The 21,885-nt window shown below is 39.2% G+C and overlaps 1 protein-coding gene across 7 annotated transcripts in view; it reads right to left on the minus strand.

The window, feature by feature from the left end:
• Positions 1 to 3,920: 3,920 nt before the first annotated feature.
• The window catches only part of csnk1a1.S (casein kinase 1 alpha 1 S homeolog), a 37,727-nt gene continuing 19,762 nt past the window's right edge, over positions 3,921 to 21,885 (minus strand). Inside the window, exons 5-11 of one of the 7 annotated variants that reach the window (XM_041587505.1) lie at positions 20,733 to 20,816; positions 16,382 to 16,521; positions 14,026 to 14,104; positions 11,193 to 11,276; positions 10,838 to 10,944; positions 9,597 to 9,709; positions 3,921 to 5,271 (exon numbers count right to left, since the gene is read on the minus strand). In XM_041587505.1, the coding sequence (XP_041443439.1) occupies positions 5,264 to 5,271; positions 9,597 to 9,709; positions 10,838 to 10,944; positions 11,193 to 11,276; positions 14,026 to 14,104; positions 16,382 to 16,521; positions 20,733 to 20,816 (615 nt within the window). In that variant the 3' untranslated portion in view covers positions 3,921 to 5,263. 7 annotated transcript variants of the gene reach the window in all.

Below are 21,885 nucleotides of genomic sequence, written 5' to 3' on the forward strand. Positions count from 1 at the left end.
AATAAAAGCACAATTTGCCTCTAACCTGAAGTGCTCCAAGAACATATTAAAGGACCAGTAACATTTAAAAGCAACATACCTCGTTGGAATATAAGCAATTGGCATCCAGTTAACATTTCATATCTATATATTAACTATTTTTGGTCATCCTTTTCAATCTACGTTTGCTACTTTTGTTTATCAATGGCTGGATGTATGGATTGCTCTTCAGAGCAGATCCGATTGGGATTCCGGGTCATATAGTGGTGCTTGAAAGTTTGTGAACTCTTTTGAAGTATTCTATATTTTCATATGAATGTAACCTAAAACCTCATCCTATTTTCAAACAAGTCCTAACAGTAGATGAAAAAAAAAAACTAGTTAAATTAAATTTTATATTTGGTTATGTATTTATTGAAAAATATTATTCAATAACATCTGTGTCGCAAAAGTAAATGAATCCATATTCACTTGCTTTTGTTCAGTATTTGGTGTGACCCACTTTTTGCAGCAATAACGGCTTGTTAAATGTTTGCAGTAACTGTTGATCAGCCCTACACATCGACTCGGAGCCCATTCCTCCATATCAAACATCTTCATTCCTTGGATCTAGGCGGGTTTCCTCAAATGAACCACTTGCTTTAGGTCTTTCCACAACTTTTCAATTGGATTAAGATCAGGAATTTGACTTCGCCATTCCAAAACATTCACTTTATTCTTCTTTAAAGGAAAACTAAACCCTAAAAATTAATATGGCTAAAAATGCTATATTTTATATACTGAACTTATTGCACGAGCCTAAAGTTTCAGCTTGTCAATAGCAGCAATGATCCAGGACTTCAAACTTGTTACAGAGGATCACCATCTTGGAAAGTGTCTGTGACACTCACATGCTCAGTGGGCTCTGAGCAGCTGTTGAGAAGCTATGATTATGGATTGTTCCAAATTATCAAGCAGAAAATATAAGATGATGCTACAAGGTTGATTATGAAAATTCTGATGCTAGTTAAATTGGTTTCCATGTAGTAATTATCTGTATTAATTACTGTGACATTTATATTCTAGGTCTACAGTCTACTGTATATTGTGAGTGGGTCCCTAAGCTCAGTAATTGACAGCAGCACAGAGCATGTGCAGTGAATCAGCAGAAAAGAAGATGGGGAGCTACTGGGGCATCTTTGGAGGCACTGATTTTCCCTGCTAAAGGGCTGTGGTTGCTTTAGATGAGTACAGAAGCCCAAAACATAATGTACAATATTTCTAGCCTACTTCTTCAGTTAAAGTTCTCCTTTATCCATTCTTTGGTAGATGACTTGTGTGTTTAGGTTCATTGTCTTGCTGCAACACCCACTGTCTCTTGAGATTCAGTTAAAGGACAGATGTCTAGACATTTCCCTTTACAATCTCTGATATTTCAGAATGTAGTGTTTCATCAGTGGTGGCAAGCTGTCCAGAACCCAGATGCAGCAAAACAGGTCCAAACCAGAAGACTTCTTTATCCAAATGTAATGTTAATTTAAGCCAAAGGGTTCAATGATGGCTTCATCCGTCCACAAAACATTCTTCCAGTATCCTTCTGATTTGTCCACATGATCTTTAGCAAACTGTAGACAGTCCGTAATATTTGAGGGGAGAGAAGTGACTTTCTCCTTGTTACCCTGCCATACATACGATTGCAGTTCAGTGTTCTTTAGTTGATGGACTTATGAACATCAAAATTCGCCAATGTGAGACCTTTCGGTTGCTTAGAAGTTACCCTGGCTTCCTTTGTAACCTCTCGAACTATTAGATGCCTTGCAGTTCAAGAGTCCAAACTCTTTAGAGATCTTGTATCCTTTTCCAGCTTTATGGGCATCAACAACTTCAGATACCTCCTTTTTATTCAAGCCATAATGCACATCCACAAATGTGTTGCTTGTGTGATCTGGCTTTGCTCGACCCGTTCTTTAAATAAGTCTCTCACTCACATCTGATCATCCCATTGACTGAAAACACCAGACCTTCAAATTATATTATAATCCTTATGATTCACTTCCTTTTGCCATGCAGATGTTATTGGATCATTCTTTCTCAATAAATACAGTTGTGTTCAGAATAATAGCAGTGTGTTTGAAAAAGTAAAAGCTCACAATCCTTATAGCTTTTATTTCCATACATGCAAATGCATTGGTAACACTGCACATTCTATTCCAAATCAAAATGAAGAAAAGTTGTATTCCTTTACAGAAAGTGAAGAAAATTGAATATTAGGCTGTTCCAAACAAATAGCAGTGTCTACATTCTTCTTTACAAAAGCAAAACATTTTTCAGTTTATACAGGGAATGTTTAAGAATTAGATTAGTTGTATAACCATTGTTTCTGAAGGGCGTTAAATGGCAAGTCAACATCAAAATAAAAATTTGCCTAATAAAAGAAAACATAATTCTAACCAATTTTCCAACATACATTAATAATTTTCAGTGCTTTTAAAGTTATTAGCAGAAACATTTGCTACTGAATGCAGTATTTGCTTAAAGCATGGTTTGTTTATTTATAAAAAATGTTGCAAAAGTCTTGGTTCCCCAGCAAAGAGAGATCTGTTAACCTTGTTTAAAACCAGGGGTGCCCAGGACGTTGATCGCGGTCTAGCAGTAGATCTCAGTAATGTTCCTGGTAGACTGCGACCTGGCGTCGGGAGTGAGGGCGGGGGTTGGAGCTCAGCAGCACCATCGGCATGAAGCACGGGAGGGGGCGGGCTCAGCAGCAGAATCAGCATGAAAGAAGGGAGGGGGCGGGCCTAGCAGCAGAATCAGCATGAAGGATGGGAGGGGCGGGCCTAGCAGCAGAATCAGCATGAAGAATGGGATGGAGAAGGCAGGCTCAACAGCACCAAGGATGGGAGGGGGAGGGCTTAGCAGCAGAATCAGCATGAAGAATGGGATGGAGAAGGCGGGATCAGCAGCACCATCAGCACAAACGATGGGAGGGGGCAGGCTTAGCAGCAGAATCAGCATGAAGAATAGGAGGGAGAAGGGGGGCTGAGCAGCACCATCAGCACAAGGGATGTCGAGGGAGGGGGCGGGCTTAGCAGCAGAATCAGCAGGAAGAATGGGAGGGCGGGTTCAGCAGCACCATCAGCACAAAGGATGGGAGGGGCAGGCTCAGCAGCAGTATCAGCATGAGGAAGAGAACTGAACACGAAAGAAGATCCCAGGGTAAAAGTCTGGGCACCCCTGTCTTACATTGTTTCAACAGTCTGAGCCAGCAGGGCAGAGAAAGGAACAGAAATACAGCTTTCAATAGCAATACATATATATATAAAAAAAAAAAAGTTGCTTAGAATAAGGTTTTCTTTTATTTCGGATACAGACCAGAAATTGAACCTTTTTGTTACATCTACGATAAAATTGACTTTGCATGCTTCTTATAACTTTGCCATAAAGTATTTGCACAATGCTTTTACATTACCTGTCTGGTGACCCATGTTCCTGTATGAGGGGGCTGCCATATTTGTGCAGCAGGAGTTTGCATTAGAAACTAACTGACAGGCTGAGGAAGGGATAGCCAGCTTGGCAAAACAGTCAGATTTAGAAACTTCAACTAACAATTACTTACAAAAACAAACCTCTCAGGAAAAAAAAAAAAAGCTGATGAAGCACCCAATGGTGCGAAGCAAGTCAGGAAGGTGTGGCCTGTATGGGGTATAGAGACACTAATGGGAGACTGCCAAGTGGTATGTAAGAAATGAACCATTTATATTGTTTGAATTAATTTGGGTGAATTTGCACTAATAAATATCTGAAGTGAGTTGACATGCATTTTTGTTTTGATTTTATTACGTAATGCTACTGGACCGAAGCATGATACTCACTCAGATAGCATTTAACCATATCAAATTTGATATATAGTTGTATTTAGAACAGTATTTTATAATTTCGACAAAAAAAAAAAAAAAGAAATTGATTAAATTTTAGTTTTTAATGAACATGTAAACAAACAAAAATGTTCAAAATAAAAACAAAGGTATCCCAGATCATGTTTACAGTGATTACATTTCCTAAGCCACTTAAACAAGCTTTATTTGTAAGATGTTATCTAAATTGTGAACAGTATGTTGCAGTTTTTCCTTTAACAACATGAACAGTTAATTTCATTCTCTAAAGCAGGGATCCCCAACCAGTAGCTTGTGAGCAACATGTTGCTCTCCAACACCTTGGATGTTTCTCTCAGGGTCCTCAAAGCAGGTGATTATTTTTGAATTCCAAGCTTGAAAGCAAGATTGAATTGCATAAAAACTAAGTATAGTGCCAAGTAGAGCCTCTTGTAGCCCAACACATCCATTATTTGGCACCCCAATGGACTTTTTCATGCTTGTGTTGCTCCGCAACTCTTTTTATATTTGAATGTGGCTCACAGTTTGAAAAGGTTGGGGGACCCCTGCTCTAAAGAAAAGCAAGCTAAGCTGTGTCTTGTCTGCACCCGAACTTACCCTTTAAAAAAAAAAAAAACAGTCATATTGTTTGCCTAAAAACTGTAATCTTTGGTTATATTAAGGAGAAAAGATGGTTTCAGACTACCAAGATCTGGCAATAACGGTTTCGTTACGTTTCTATTACTCATTTGGGTGCTAATGTCACAAGGTCCAAATAATCTGAAACCACACGGTCACCATTATAACCACAAGGTAGGGAAAGGAAAAACAAAAATGATTTAACTCATTCACTGAAGGTGCACCTCTACCAAACTGTAGATAATTTAAACAGTGAAACAGTTAAGAATGTTTTAAGTGTACAATTAAAAAAAAAAGGTGATAACGAGTGATGAAAAAGAAACGGGAAAAACAATGAAGAGTTGTTTCTTTTATACAATGGCCTTCAGGAAACCAGCTCATGCCTTTCTTCTCAAGTAGTAGAAGTCTTAAGCAGTGTAAGGATCACAAGGTTAACCATAGTAAAACGGAAAAAAAAAATTGGCATATGCACAATTTCTTCCACAAGTCTGCCAACGCTTTTAATATCTGTCCCACACTTTCGGGAAGGGGGGGGGTGTAGAGGGAACGCAATAGAAAACTGGACACCATGTTTCACTAATCTTAGTGATATTCACAATTATTAACAGCGGCTACGTTCTGTGTATTGGACACCGCAGGTAGCCAGTTTATACGGAAATTAAGTTCAGCTTTACACCAAGTAAATGGTCTCCGACGACAACCGGCAAGTGTACATATCAACTAAAAATCTCTAGGTTTCAGGGGAGTGACCGGTCCAGCTCCAGCCTGCTCTGTGATGTCTGCTCCTTTTGTGTTCAAAACCCTGTAGGGAAGAGAAGAGGAGGGGGGAAAGAAGTGGAGTTGGTGTTATTAACCCATTGTGATTACTGGTTTGTTTAGCGGATGATTAAGTGCAGGACCAGAGTTAGGAAACGGTAGAAAAAAATATATGTAGCCTGGAAGCAATGTCTATAATCATAAGGCGAAATGTTTGAAATGTTAACAGTTCAATGAAAGAGGGGAAAAGCACAGCTATGCTCAACACAAGTCCTACACTCAATCTAGGTTTTCAAATTGTCCTTTAGGCCATTGAGCCAACAGCAGGGATAAACAGTTCCAGCCTCCACTGTTGTGATGACTTTGCTATTCAACTTACTGTGCCTCTTGGGGGCTTAAAGCAACGCCAAGGACCAGTTAGGGTGAGATTTAGAGTCTCTGTATTTCTAGAAGCAACTTAAAAGAACATTGCAGTGTAAAAATAAAAACTGTGTAAATAGATAGGCTGTGCAAAATAAAAAATATTTCTAATATACTTAGGTAAAAATGTAAAATATAAAGGCTGGGTGACTGGATGTGTAATAATAGCCAGAACACTACTTCCTGCTTTTCAGCTCTCTAACTCTGTGTTAGTCAGCAACTATAACAGGGGCCACATGGGACATAATAGTTCAGTGAGTTTGCAATTGATCCTCAGCATTCAGCTCAGATTCAAAAGCAACAGTTATGACCCATGTGCCCCTCCCCTCAAGTCACTGATCCGTTACTGCCTGGCAGGCATGTTTTAGGGGCTGCTGCCGCCCCCACTTCTAATGTTGGAGCGGGTGGAGGAGGGGCTGCATCACTAGTGCACGGGGTTATACCAGTGAGTACCATGGAGCGATTCTCTTCCGGCTTCTTCTTTCTTTAAATTTCCCTGGGGAAAGACGCATGCACAGTAGAATGAATAAGCCGACTTTTTGGTTAAAGTTCAGCTTTTCACTCTAATGCGCAGGCGCGAGAAGATGAAGCCGGAAGAGGATCACTCCATGATACTCGCTGGAATAACCCCGGGCCGGTGCAGTTTTCTGCTGATAGGAGCACCGGCCCCGGGATTTCAGGTAAGTAAATACAATCACTTGGGGGTGGTAAATGACTTTCCATCTATTTTAAAGCCCAGCCAGAAAGATAATTAGGATGAGAACATATTTGCGGTCTCGATATTCTTGGTACTATGGCTGAATGACCGACATATCCCTAGATCTGTAACTTTCGCATGACAACCACTAAGCTGACCCCAAATGCAGCGTTTTCTCTGTTGGTGGAGATGACCGATAATCACCTACACAGACTGTCATTGGCTTTAATCACACCGACTTTCACTGCTCAAGCAGATGGATTTGGCCCAAAAACGCACAAGTGCTTTAGGCCGACCTCAATCTGTGTGGCAAGTGGTTTACGTTCAAGTCAATGGTAGCCTACATTGCCAGCACCATAACCACTAATCATCATCATGGTATCGTAAGCATAACCAAAGAGGTTAAATCTTGTATTTAGGTTACACAAACAATTGATTTGTTAGTATTACCATTATAAAGCACACTTGTACTCATGTAGATTGACTTTGCAAACAAAAATTTCACAGAAGCCTCAATAGAAGGTCTGTTTTAATAATGCAAAAGAATAGTGGGTATGTACCCATGGATACAAGTGCCAACAAACAATGTATCTAGGATACTGTCTTAAAAGAACAAAAGGCAAGGAAAGGTGGATTCAGTGGGGGATGTCGATATGTTAGCAACTGTATTCATGTGGGTGGGTGGAGGTTGGAGAGTCTAGTTCTTTCCCTGGACTGGAACTTCTTTTATAGAGGGGGGATTCACACACTGGGGCATGCCACACTATGAAAATAACGGTAAAGTTCAAAGTCTGAAGCTATCCAATCAAAAGGACTACATGCTATTTTGTTCCTTTTAGTTTAAGAAAAAGCTACTTACTGTAGTTGTAGTTATTCTAACTTATACTAAAGATTAGGAATTGGTTTTTATTCATTTATTTCAGTGACTAATCTCTAGCTGCTCGTTAAGTGACGTTATAAGGTCAGTGCCAGATGAGAGACTTTGTATCTTTCTGGAGGGCTGCACTTGTGCTGCAACTAGATTGGAAAGGTTCCACCAGTGACAGCTGTTTGGAAAAGATGCAAATACAAGTTCCAGATCTATAATGGTAAGGAAAAGGCCTTTATTGTGCAAATAAACTTGAATCTGCACATTGTATCAGATGTTTACTTACAGAAGCCCCAGTAAGCTTTATTAAAAAAAGGTTTTTTTTCCTCTGAAACGATTTTATAACAACCTTAAAGGGGTGGTTTAACTTTTAAGTTAACTTTTAATATGTTATAGAATGGCCAATTCTAAGAAACTTTTCAGTTGGCCTTCATTATTTATAGTTTTTGAATTATTTGTCTTCTGACTGTTTCCAACTTTTAAAAGGGGGTCACTGACCCCATCTAATAAATGCTCTGTAAGACCACACATTTATTGTTATTGCTACTTTATATTACTAATCTCTCTTCAGGCCCTTTTCTATTCATATTCCAGTCTCTTAATCATATCAATGCATGGTGAATAAAAAGCTAAGTAACTAAAACCACAGATAAAAATAGAAAACCAACCCCTTTAAGCAGTAATTTGGATTCAAATATATCCATTGTTAAAATAAATGTATGGATTCTAAGAAATCTAGTGGTTTGTGTGACTGCGAGGAGAGCTACAGTAGTTTACCACTTGGGTGACCTCTTTTATAAGCCTTGGTGACTGGCATTTGCCCCTTCACCTGAAGACCAAAGTTTTGCATTATGCCCAGCCCTGGACAGATGTCCACATCCACCCATTGCGCAGAAGGATCCGCTGTATCTCAACGCCACAGCAGAAGACCTGTGAACAGCAACATGTTTAATAAAGGTGTCCCAGCTAATCATGATCCTCATCGGTGGACTAACAAAGCCATAAAAGCAAAGAAAGTCTAAAGGGAATGTAATGAGGGAGCATAAAACTGCATTCTTGCATTAGAATAGTCAAATATCTTCAAATTTTTTTCAAAATAAACATGCACAATCATTATATATTAACACACACCAATTATATATATATATATTGCATTAAATATAATATGCATATACTGGAAGTACTAAATGCAAAGCAGTCAAATGGCACCAAAGAGAAAAATGTGACAAAAGCATTTTGTATTAAAGGAGAAGGAAAGGCTAAAACTAAGTAAGCTTTATCAGAAAGGTCTATATAAATACACCAGTAAACCCCCAAAGTAATTCTGCTCGGAGTTCTGTCAAAAGAAGCACAGCATTTCTTTCCTTCTATTGTCTATATATGAGCTTCTGTATCAGACTTTCTTTTTTCAGCTTAAACCTCCAGGGCTAGGGCTTGAGCATGCTCAGTTTGCTCCTCTCTCCCTTTACCACCCGCCCACCTCTGCTAAACCTAGAACTATGAGTGAGCAGGGAGAAACCCAGGAAGGAAGTGGTGTCACACAAAATATGGCAGCTGCTATCCTAAACAGAGAGCTTCTAGAGTGGTTTACTCAGTTGTGCTAAATCATTCCGCAGAATGAATAGTGTTATAACTTGCGCTAGTGTGGATAATCTATTGGCAATAAACTGCTTCAGAAGTTTTCCTTCTCCTTTAAAGGTACCACTATTGCTATTCTGTTCTATGCAACAGAATTACAAATTGACTATATATCTTGAAGGAACCTTTACTGAAAACACGCCATGTTAACATTGTAAGAGATGGCTAAATAAATGTCACAGTTTTCCATTGGTCTTGGGAAGGAAAAAAAAAATAAAGGAAAAACCACACCATTAGCCCTCATTTGCCAAAGGGAACTGCTGGACATTAACAGTTCCCTTCTGCAGTAGAAGTACTTTAATAGAAAACAGTCAATGTTAATTACTGTCATAAACAGGAAGGATGCCCCCCTCATAATCCTTAAAGTGTTAGGTCCAGGAATGTGAGCTCAGAAAAGCTGCCACATTCACACCACCAAAACGGTTTCCCGGATTTGAAAGAGGGAGTTAATGCATGAGAAAGATGCAGCTGTTAAGATGACCCAACTTCCCAAAAAGATGATATTGCTTTAAGTATACAAGGAATTTTAAAATTAAAGTTAGTAGTCAAATTTTCCAAGGACGTCTTTTTTGGGATTTTTTTTTCCTTTAAATTTAAGCCAAATTTTAACCACCTCCTTGATCTAACACTCTTTAAAGTTTATATCAAATTTGTTCAGAGTTGTTAGAATTTGTTTTTTCCTGCAACGTCCCTTGGGTTGTTGGCTACTAACCTTTCATGTTACTCTTGGATTTGTCAGTTTGCTTGCCTGTGGGGGTTTGGGCTTGCTGGCCCGGCCCACTGGAGGAGGCTGCTTGCTGAGCTGCTTTCTGCTTTAACATTGTCCAGTCAAATGTGTAGTCATATTGGTGGTTCAGTGTTCTGGAAGAGAATGGATATTCAGTTAGTTAGAAAATAAAAATTACAAAAAAATTGAAATATGTAATATGTTCATATCCCTTTTATGACAAATAAAAGATTTCTAAGTGGTCTGTATTGTTGCCAATAAAATAAACCTAGGGGTCAATATACATAATGTGGTTGTGCCGAGACAGAGGAATGAGCTAAAAGGGCTATACGAAGAACAACCAAGAGGTGTTGCATATCTGTAAGATTAGACTTAAAAACAAAATTCTGTTCACATCAGACACTACCTTGGCAGAACAAATACTAAGAATTTGATTTAGAAATATGGATGACACTAGTTTTAACAAAACTCTATATAGGACTGTGTAGGGTGTCTCAGCCTAAAAAATGTAATGATAAGCAACATAGCAAACGAGCAAGAATCACTGTATTGCGCCTATAACTTGCACATGGAAGGACAGAATTTTTCACTAAACGATAAGAAGGGCACTAAGGTGGTTATTTATCAAAATCCAAATTTATCTCATTTTCTTTTATTTCCCCTTATTTATCAATACATTTTCCAGAAAAATTCCAGTTAGGAAAAAAACTTGAAAAAATTGTATTCGAATCGGCTGAAAAAAAAAAAAACAAACAAAAAAAAACAAACAGATTTTTCGGATTTATGCCCGAAAAACCACGAAATCTTTGGATTTTTTGCATGAAACCCAGCGCAGATCAGGATATCTTTGGGACTTCTCCCATTGACTTATACACAACCAAGTTTCGGACTGGGCCGGCAGGACACCGGGAGAAAACCTGGTGGTCCCCTGCCAACCAGGCCCGCTGCTGGAAACTTCTACAGGAAGTGTGGCGCTCTTTCGTAGCCCTTCCCCCACGCGTACAAACAAGGCACGCATAAGGTAGCAGCAGCCCCGGTGGGCCCCAGACATCCCAGTCCGACACTGTACACAACCGCGGCAGGTCCGAGATTTTTGTATTCAGACTTTTACCATCCTCATGGTATAATAAATCACCCCCCCCAAAGGAAAAAAAAAAGAATCGGATTTTTCGAATTCGGACTTTAATAAATCACCCCCTATGTGTTAAACACCTGGAATCTGACAGAGTCACATTATTGTAGTCACAGTTGTAGACTCTAACCTGAACAGAATACGGAATAGTTGTCGCAGGTACATGTAGTCTGGTGCCTCTTCAAATCGTAAGCCACGGCAGTAGTTCAGATACATTGCAAATTCTGCAGGAAAGCCCTAAAGTTCCACCATGCAAAAGCGTAAGTGTATGGTTGAATATCATTAAAAACAAATACACAAAAAATACTATTTATTGAATGTATCCAAAATGTCCCCTTGGTTTATTAACATGCTTATTATCTTGCAGACCAAAGATCTGAGCCTTGTGTTATATTTACATGACACCAAACTGAGGAGTGCTTCCATTTTGTACAAGACAGACAAAATGGCTCACAAGATATCACCAACTAGCATCAATGACCTACCTTACACAACACCTCAACTGGAGTGGACATCTTCTTTTCACTTATCTTTTCATACTTTTGCTTCTTTGTAGCTGCCTGTGGAACATGTAGTTCACAATATAAAAATGATGTGCAATACCAGACTAAACTGGAGGATACAAGAAAAATATACATTTTTCCCTATAGAAGGTAAGTGTATGCAGATGTCCACATAAGCAATACAAATTTTGTTTTGGTCATATCATAAAAATGGTGTAACCAATTACATCACAAAAAATGTAGAATTCTCTTGCCTAGCCAGGCAGTTGTATAGCTTGCTTTAAGGTGGCCACAGATGAGCCAATAAAAGCTACTGACTCAGCCACTCAAGACTATGAAGGGCCGTGTTGATGCAATTCTAATCAGCCAGGTTGCCATCCCACAATTGGATCATTCCAATTTGTACTTCATTTATGATCAAAAATAAAAATTTGACATTTCAGGCCTAATTTTCCCCTTTATTTGAAATAGAATCAATTACCCACTAAGGGCACAAAGTAATACCTTCTAAAGGTGGCCATACATGGATAGATCCGCTCGTTTGGCGATGTCGCCAAACGAGCGGATCTCCCTCCGATATGCCCACCTTGAGGTGGGCAATATCGGGCAGATCCGATCGTGGGCCCTAGGGCCCAACGATCGGATCCTAGCATTTGCAAACGGCCGGTCGGATTGCGGGACCGCATCAACGAACAGATGCGCCCGCGATCCGACAGGATTTTTAATCCCATCGGCCAGATCTCGATCGGGGAAGCCCGTCGGGGGCCCCCATACACGGGCCAATAAACTGCCGACTTGGTCTGTCGGCAGCTTTTATCGGCCCGTGTATGGCCACCTTAACTCAGCTGCACTAAGAAAACAATGGTATAAATAATAAAACAAACATATTCAAATGAACATAAAGCAGGACTGTTTAAAGGGCATGTAAAGGCAAAAAAATTAAATCCCATTTTTACTTTCTTTAATGAAAAAGAATCCCATCTCCAATATACTATAATTAAAAAAATGTGTACAGTTTTTATAAGAAACCTGACTATGCGGTGAAATTCTCCCTTCATTTACTGCTGTGGATAGGAATTGTCAGATGGTCCCTAACTGCTGAGCAGGGAAACAATCATACTTATGAACAGCAGGGGGAGCCCCCGCCTTACTTCCCAGCCATGCAGAACTCAAGCAGCTTTGTTTATGACGATCCCTAAGCAGCCCAGACCACACTGAGCATGTGCACAGTCCTAGTCTTGCAAAGATGTATAACAAAGTTCCAAGATGGTGACCCCCTGTAGCCAACTTTGAAAGCATAAATCATTTGTTTGATTAGGCTTGTGGTGCAGTAAGTTCATGTTTATATTTAGTATACAAAATACAGCATTTCTAGCCTTATTCTATTTTAGATTCTATTCTATTACATGTCCTTTAAATAGAGTTTAGTGTAAACACTGCAAGAAAATAGAAGCCAGATCTATAAACCCTGCTTACATGGTCACAAAACCCTTTCTAAATGGTTCTAAGGTATAAATGGGTTGTTCACCTTTAAAGTAACTATTCGCATGATGTAGAGGCTGATATTCTAATAAAATATGCAATTGGTTTTCATTTTTTATTATTTGTGGTTTGAGTTATTTAGCTTTTTATTCAGCAGCTCTTCAGTTTGCAATTTCAGCCATCTGGTTGCTAGGGTTCAGATTACCCTAGCATCCATGCACTGATTTGAATAAGAGACTGGGATATGAATAGGAGTGGGCCTGAATAAAAAGATGAATAATAAAAAGTAGCAATAAATGTGTAGCCTTACAGAGGATTCGTTTTTTAGATGGGGTCAGTGAAAGCTGGAAAATTTGAAAGCTGAAAAATGTAGGCAAATAATTCAAAAACTATAAAAGATAAACAATGACAACCAATCGAAAAGTTGCTTAGAATTGACCATTCTATATATATATATATATATATATATATATATATATATATATATATATATATATATATATATATATATATATATATATATATATATATATATATATATATATGTTACCCGTTTACATCTCTTGCCTTGAACCACCATTTTGTGATGGTCTGTGTGCTGCCTCAGATATCACCTGACCAGAAATACTACAGCTCTAACTGTAACAGGAAGACGTGTGGAAGCAAAAGACAGAACTGTTTGTTAATTATGTCACCCAACATGTATGGTTTGTTTGTGTGCACTGTGAATCCTAGGATCCCAGGTGGCGGCCTTTATTTTTTAAAATGGCAGTTTTCTATTTATGATTACCCAATGGCACATACTACTAAAAAAGTATATTATGAAAATGGTTTATTTAAATGAAGCATGGTTTTACATATGAGTTGTTTTATGCAATATATCTTTGACACCTACATTGTTGGGGGGGGTATATTTGTCCTTTAAGTATCTGCTTTATTTTCTTAGAGGTTACCTTTGCTGGCACTTAGGTTGGGGGGTATTTGGGTGGCAGGGGGGAGAAGCAACACTGAGTGTTTTATTGATGTGTAATAATATATGTAAGTTAATGGGTTAGGCTAACTCAAAAGGCAGTCTTTTTTTTGCAGGATGCTACCGCCTTTTAAAGCACTGGAAACTTTCAAGGCAGTCAATATTGGCAAGTGTTGTTTGCTTTGCTACTTTACACTAATCTTCATGCTTCCATACAATTTTTGCTATCATTTGCATACAGTTGGAACACTAAAAAAACTCTGCCCAGAGACTAGCACAATAAGAGTCAGTAGGCTTCTCCAATCTCATAAAATGCTGCACAAATGGATGCCTCAAAAACTACAGACCAAGTGCAGGATTTACCTTTAATCCCTGCCACGGAAGGCTGGTCCTGTTGAAATACATTAGCACGTAGCCTAGGGACTCCATATCATCACGGCGACTGCAAGACAAACAGGTCGGTCAGTCTTCAGATTGCAGATCAAACGGCAAATTACTTTCATGCAATACTGTCTGTATGGCCTAGTATTTCCAGTCAACAAAGCCACGTGATACATAGTACCATAGATATAGTAGTTGAGGTTGACACAAAAAAAGCAAACTTTAACACAAGTTTCAATATCCTTCAGTTAGAAAATAAAAAATGTATACATGGGTTGTTATATTGCTAAATAGATGGGACTTATTTCCTTAAAGTGGACCTGTCATCCAGACATAAAAAGCTGTTTAATAAAAGTCCTTTTCTAATTAAACATGAAATCCAAATTCTTTTTTTACATTTTTTTTTATGCATTCATAGCTGTTGTAAACTGATTTAAAAATCTCAGCTGTCAATCAAATATTGTCTGCTCCTCCTCTATGCCTAGGCATAGAGGCGGGACCAGCAATTACTTTCACTTTCAGCACTTCCTAGATGTCACTGCTCTCCCCACATTCCCCCGTTCTCTTAACCATTTAATTGTGTAACCAGTGCATGGGGATGGACATCGGGTCCCCCATTCTGGTACACAAACAAGACTTTGGGATGATGCAAGGCTTGTCTTAATAACAGTGTCCACAAAATGGCTCCTGCCTGCTTGCTATAATTCTGAGTTCCCAGACTGATTGAAGTACGATTAAAATAATTTATACAGCGTAATTAAAGTTTATTTTGCTTAACTAACTAGGATTTGGAATAATTTTTTTGGGTGACGGGTCCCCTTTAATATTTCCAGAGAACTTGCTTGTCTACTTCTGCAGACAATCTTTGCTGGCCACGGTTATTGTGGATCTTTCCATTACAGTCAAGCAGAAGCAACAGAAGACAATTACCAGTGTTTTATTGAAAATTCATTTCCCAGGGTATGATACAAATCTCCATGTGCCACAGCCCTAAACGGTGTCCTCTATATTTAAAAATCTTATGGTCTCCTTCAGGGTTCAAATTTACCCCTGCAGTTGTCAATGCATTCCTTATGTGGAGGTTTGGAATTTCTGGCTTCACTTAGGAAGTGCAGGAGGACAAGCCTTTAGTACAAATTCCATGCATAGTATGTTGCTAGCGCCCATGTGGGAAATAGCTCAGTATAGAAACAAAACAAAGATTTGCCACGTCTTAATAAAAATAATATTTGAATATACATTTGGACTCCCATAGGGTAAATAGTCTAAAGGCAACTTACTATGTCAATTCTAGCCTTGTCTGGGTAACATAGCTAGCTGCACTAATTAACTAGGTACCAGTACTACAGTGCTTTTTAGCTGCTAGGAACAAGAAAGTGGAATCATCGTATAGGGGAAATATAGTGAAATTGAATCAATTAAACATTCTGTACGGTTTCTGAAATAATAAAGTTTATCTTCACTATTCCTTTCTCAGCATCTGTTTCGCCTTATTCTGTCTTCATTTAGGAGTTGGGTGTCACATGAATGATCAAATGCATCTTATAAGGGGGGCTCATTTTGCCTAGAAGATGTATTTGAGCTCACTATTAAAATCACAAGACATCATGTCTCTCTACATGCAGAATTTGTGCAAAAGGCAGTTATTTTGTTAGATTGTTTGTTTGTACTGGAATGCGTTATTTGAGCTTATACATCTGAGCTCATACAGATTTTGCATCTGCTAGTAAAAGAAGCCCTCCTATAAGATATATAGGATCTAACTGTCAATGAATATCTAACACCCAAGTCAGAATTAAGAGAAACAGATGCTGAGACAGGGATAGTGAACATAAACTTGATTTCAAAGTATATAATTGATTGTGTTTACAAAGTTTCTTATAAATACAAGAGAAACAGATGCTGAGACAGGGATAGTAAACATAAACTCGATTTCAGAAATGATGCAGAGTATATAATTGATTGTATTTACAAAGTTTCTTATTTCAGTATGCTGACTCTTATATTAAATTTTCATTTTGTAATAGTTCCCCCTATAAATAGAGATGACCTGTTCATAAAATGCATTTAAGTAGCAGCTGTTAGTAAACACATAGAGCTGGTCAAATAATCTGTTAGCCAATCCATTAAAGTGATGTGGTCATAACCCATCCATGGGTCAGTTGATGGGAGGTGAGGCTAGTCAGTTTTCAGCTATACAGATTTTGCCACTCGGGCAATGGTTAAAATAAGGTGCCCCTTACATGGATAGATTATACAAACTGTACATGCAGACTTGAGGTCAGCTTGAATAACATAATGCAATATGCGGCTTTCAGTGACTGAACTACAACTTTACCTTTGTTCAATTCCTAGGTGAGCGTTTATACTAGCATAACGGGCCGTGCCAGTAAGATTTTTGTCTTCTCTATAAGGTATGTGCTGCCTCGTCCTGTTGTCTCTGTACTTTTTGGCCAAACCAAAGTCTATAAGGAATAACTTGGGGAAAAAAGAAATTAAAGGTTAAGATGTGTCAACAACATTCTCCACTTAATTGCGTCTAAACAGATTGCAAGAAAAATGCTAAACATAATTGCATGCATATACACAGTTCTTCAGCAAAGTTTACACTAGTTTTATAAATTAAAAAAAAAACTAAAGATTGCAATATATCCTAAAAACAAGAGGGAAGAGGTGGGGAAGTAAACAGGCCAAGAATGTACTGTATTTGTGATAACGCTGTGCATATGTATACCTAAAGGAATTGCAAATGATGGAACAAATGATGGAACCGGACAAAAATGTTATGTCAAAACTTGTTTTAATAAAGCATCCTTTTGAGAAAAAAAAAAAAAAATTGCATTAAAAAAATACAAAAGCAATCTTAAAGATTAGAAAAATAGAGTACAGTATTCTCACATTTAGAAAAAAATAAAATACATGGCTTCTAAGACCATGACAACATGCAGACAGAAAAGCAGGACAACAGCATTTCACACTCACTTTCTATGCCCTTAGTTCTTAACGGCTGACAAGCTACATAAGGGATTCTGTCATGGGGTAGATTTATTTCTAGATGACATGGTTTACACCACAAATAATTCACTGTGGGGGGAGGAAGGGTGGGGGTAATATCACACCAACTTGCAGTGCAGCACTAAGGCTAAGGCCACACTAGGCGATAGCGCCGCGATTTGACTCGCGGCGACTTTTAAGCCGCAATCGCTGGGCCATTTCGAGCGACAATAGAAAAAAGATCGCCGCGTGTGTTTTTAAGCTGGCGATTTTTCGCGATTCCCCATAGACGCCAGCGCAAAAGTTTCCCCAGCGATTGCGGCTTAAAAGTCACGGCAAAAAGTCGCCGCGAGTCAAATCGCGGCGCTATCGCCTAGTGTGGCCTTAGCCTAAAGAGTGACTTAAGTTTATCTGAGCACAAGTCACATGACTGGTGGCACCTCAGAAACAGACAATGTCTAGCCCCATGCCAGATTTCAAAATTAAAAAAAAAAATCAGTTTCCTCTTTTGAAAAATGGATTTCACTGCAGAAATCTGCTGGAGCAGCATTATTAATGGATGCATTTTGAAAAAAATGTGATTGGTGTGCAAAAATAATCTTTTGCAATCACTTTTAAAAACTGTGCGCAGACAAAACCAATTTCACAGAGAATTCCATTGGTCAAAGTAATACAAAATTAGGTCTTTTCACTCAAATTTGTACACAGTTTAGAGGGAAGATTTATAGCACCAAAACAACCTACACATCTAATATATGTATATACAAGTATATACATCTAATGTAGGTATATACAAGTTAAATTTAAAGGAGAATTCAACCCCCTAATTTGCATCCCCCCTCCCTCCTCCCCTACCTGGCACCCTGGGAAAATGCCCCTAACTTTCTACTTACCCCTCCTTGCAGGCCCTGTCCAGCAGAGTTCACAGCAGCCATCTTGTCTTCTTTGGTCTTCTTCCTGTAGTGATTGGCATTTTCGGGCGGATGCGCAGTTGGAGGAATCTTCCGCTGCGGAGCTACTGCGCATGTGCCGAAAGTCACGATATTTCCAATTATTTTATCGAAAATGTTGTGACTTTCGGCGCATGCACAGTAGCTCCTCAACGGAAGATTCCTCCAAGTATGCATGCGCCCGAAAATGCTGATCACTACAGGAAGAGGACTGAAGGAGACAAGATGGCTTCTGTAAACACCGCTGGACAGGACCTGCAAGGAGGGGTAAGTAGAAAATTAAGGGCATTTGCCCAGGTAGGTCAGGGGGGAGGAGGGAGGGGGGATGCAAGTTAGGGGGTTGAAGTCTCCTTAAAATGTATCCCATTAAACAATGTATAATATTTAGCAAATTGTGGCCATTCTGTAAAAGGCTGATTTAGGTTCTCACCAACAGGATCAAAGCCAGAAACTGGAAATACTTTTGAGGATCTAGTTTTACTGCTACACTGTTGAGCAAGAGATTGTTGGCCTTGACCGGAACATACTGGGGGAGAATGGGGACCTTTCAGATGAAGACTGCATCCACATGTTGATAAAAGGACTTTCAAGCCTACCAGATAGATCTATGATCAGGAAGGCAGTCCTGTGCTCTCCATACATGAATTATACTACTTATAAAGGCAGAACTTTTTAAGAGTATGAATTTCACAAAGATAGAAGGATTCAAACAGAAGGCCTGATGATACCTTTACATCCTTTATACTGACCCATGCACTCTAATAAAGTGCAATATTTTGGAAAGAATGACTTGACAAGCAAGTACTGCTCAATTGTAGTGATGGAAACTAGAAATTATTTGGGTCAAGCTATTCTTAACCAACCAGAAAAGTGATGGTAGTACTGTTCTAACTCGCCTTAACTTGAATATTATTTATTTATTTATATTTTTATATATATATATATATATATATATATATATATATATATATATATATATATATTTTTTTTTTTTTTTTTTTTTTTGCTTCGTAGTATAATTTTCTAAAAATATGCATTCCGACAGATTTCTTGTTTCATCAGAGCATACATAATATTAAAACACTGAAGGTGCAGTACAACATGAGTTGATTGAATGTGGCTTCTGCTGAACATACTGCTAAACATACCTTTTTGCCTGTTTTTATATATAAAAAAAAAATCTATAGCATGTGTTGCTTCTTAAGATAAACTGTTAATCATTTCATTATTTCATGTAGTTCAAACCTAGTGAGATACATGGGTTTGTTTCCTAATCTAACAAACATGCTCTTAAAGGAGAATTCAGCCGTAAAGTAAAAAAAAACCTACCCCCTAACCCAGGGGTCCCCAACCTTTTTTACTCGTGAGCCACATTTAAATGTAAAAAGTGTTGGAGAGCAACACAAGCATGAGAAAGTCCAAGGGGATGTCAAATAAGGCCTTTGATTGGCTGTTTGGTAGCCCCTATATGGACTGGCAGCCTACAGGAGAGTCTGTTTGGCAGTACACCTGGTTTTTATACAACCAAAACTTGCCTCCAAGCCTGGAATTCAAAAATAAGCTCCTGCTTTGAGGCCACTGGGAGCAACATCCAAGGGGTTGGAGAGCAACATGTTGCTCGCGAGCTACTGGTTGGGGACCACTGCCCTAACCCTACATAGACCCCGCCCCCCAGCCTAGCTGCTACCCACGGGGCAAATGCCCCCAACTCTTTATTTACCCCTCTGTGCGAATTCTGTCAAGCAGAGTTCACGGCAATCATCATCTTCTCTTCAGTAAGTGCCGTATCGGTGCATGCGCAGTTGGAGCAATTTTCTGTTTCGAGACAACTGTGCATGAGCCGAAAGTCACGGAAACTGCTGAAGCGCCGATCTCATTCCGAAGATTGCAGAAGAGCTGGAAGATGGCTGCCGTGAACTCCGCTGGACACAATCTGCACTAAGGGGTAAGTAAAGATTTCCCTGGGGTAGCAGCTAGGCGGGGGGGGGGGGAGAGAGGAGGGGGGTTTACATAGGGGTTTTTTACTTTACGGTTAAAATACTCCTTTAAGGGAGAAGGAAACCTTGTAGAAAAAAAACCCGTACCCCCCACCCCACATAGACCCCCCCTACCTCCTCTCCCCAGGCTAGCTGCCCGCCCCCCAGGGATACGCCCCATACTTAATACTTACCCCTTGTCGCAGATTCTGGCAGCGGACTTCACGGCATCCATCTTCTGGGTCCTCTGTAAACCGACTGGGAGATTGCTATGTTGGGGCATGCGCAGTTCGAGCAATTTGACGGGTTTCAATCGAAGTTGACGGAGATTGCCGATCTCCCAGTCGGCTTACAGAGGACCCGGCAGATGGATGCCGTGAAGTCTGCTGCCAGAATCTGTGAAGAGGGGGTAAGTATAAAGTATGGGGCATTTCCCCGGGAGAGGGGGGGCACAGGTTTTTTTTCTACAGGGTTTCCTTCTCCTTTAAGCAAGCTGGACAAAAAACAAAAAAACAAAAAATAACAAAATAAAAATAACTATGCATTCAGAATTAAACAAGCAAAAACTGAAAGGGAAATAGTCTTAGTAATGTTACATGTTTGCCAAGTATGTCTGAATAATGCCAACATAAGAGGTGCTTGTGCAAGGCCTGAATTGATCGTTAAACAGAATTATAGAAAGTGTAAGATGAAACCAAGGATTAAATTGGAGGGATAAAAGCACAGATGAGATTGGGGTGGAGGCTGGAATAGAGACAGTTGTTCAGACCTGGTTTAATCCTGAGAAAGATGGGTCCTGAGAGGTACTAACAGTCATGCTTCTTTTCCTCTTCCCCACTGGAGATTCTAAACACTGGACAGACAATAGAGGGTGGCAGTGCATCAAACAGTATCGCTTACATTGCAACAATGGCTGGAGCAGACAGGCAACACCGAGGCGCTAAAGAACAGGAGTCAAATGCCATCCTCCTTCCATCAAGCAGCTATGGGCAATAAAATATGAAATGTATATCCCCTCCGAAACAACCCCACCCCCCCAAAACAATCGATTTGAAATTTTCTTAATGGCCCTTTGAGATCATGCCACTGCCCACGCTTAAGCAGCTGGATATTTTTTTCGTTTTAATCTGTATGGGGAATGCAATGATCAATTCCATAATGAGTGAGTAGAAACATGGGGAGTTATCAGCTCAGCGGTTATGGAATTAAATCATTTTACATTATGCCCTTCCTCAGTCATCCCACAGATGATAATAAATCTTCAGTAAGGAAGAGGTGTAAGGCATTTAGTCACCTGAAAAATTAGAGAGAAGCATGCAGGGCTTGTTACTAGAGGAGCAGAAGAATTGGTATTGACATTTCCCCCCCAATAAGGGCAGATTATAAGGGACACAAAAATGTATCAACTCTACTGGAACAAGATTACCAGCCATCCATACCTGAGCAATACGATTCTTGCATGGTATGGACAATATCAATAAATAAATATTCAATACTTCGGCTACAGTTATAAGCCATCACCAGGACTAGTAACATCAAACAACACAAAGACAAATTAAAATTTGAAATCACTAAGTCTTTGTTGAGAAATAACTTACCGAAACTTCGATTGCGCTCCTCTTCAGAAAAGGCGAAGATCCATAGCGCGGCCCTTGATTTCTCCATCCTTGCCATCTCCTATAAGGAAGGCAGGGAGGAGAAATCGATCGCCGCACGATGGATCACCTTTTCTGAAGTAGAGCACAAGCGGAGTTTCGGTAAGTTATTTCTTAATAAAGACTTAGCAATTTCAAAGTTTCATTTGTCTGTTTTTTTCCGAACAAATTAAAAAAAAAAAAAAAAAATTGTTACTGGTCCTTTAAAGGGATTCTGAATGTAGTTTTTATTTCTAAATTACACTGTATACACCTCAGATAATTCAC

The sequence above is a fragment of the Xenopus laevis genome, chromosome 3S (genome assembly GCF_017654675.1).
Source record: "Xenopus laevis strain J_2021 chromosome 3S, Xenopus_laevis_v10.1, whole genome shotgun sequence".
Lineage (NCBI taxonomy): Eukaryota > Metazoa > Chordata > Amphibia > Anura > Pipidae > Xenopus > Xenopus laevis.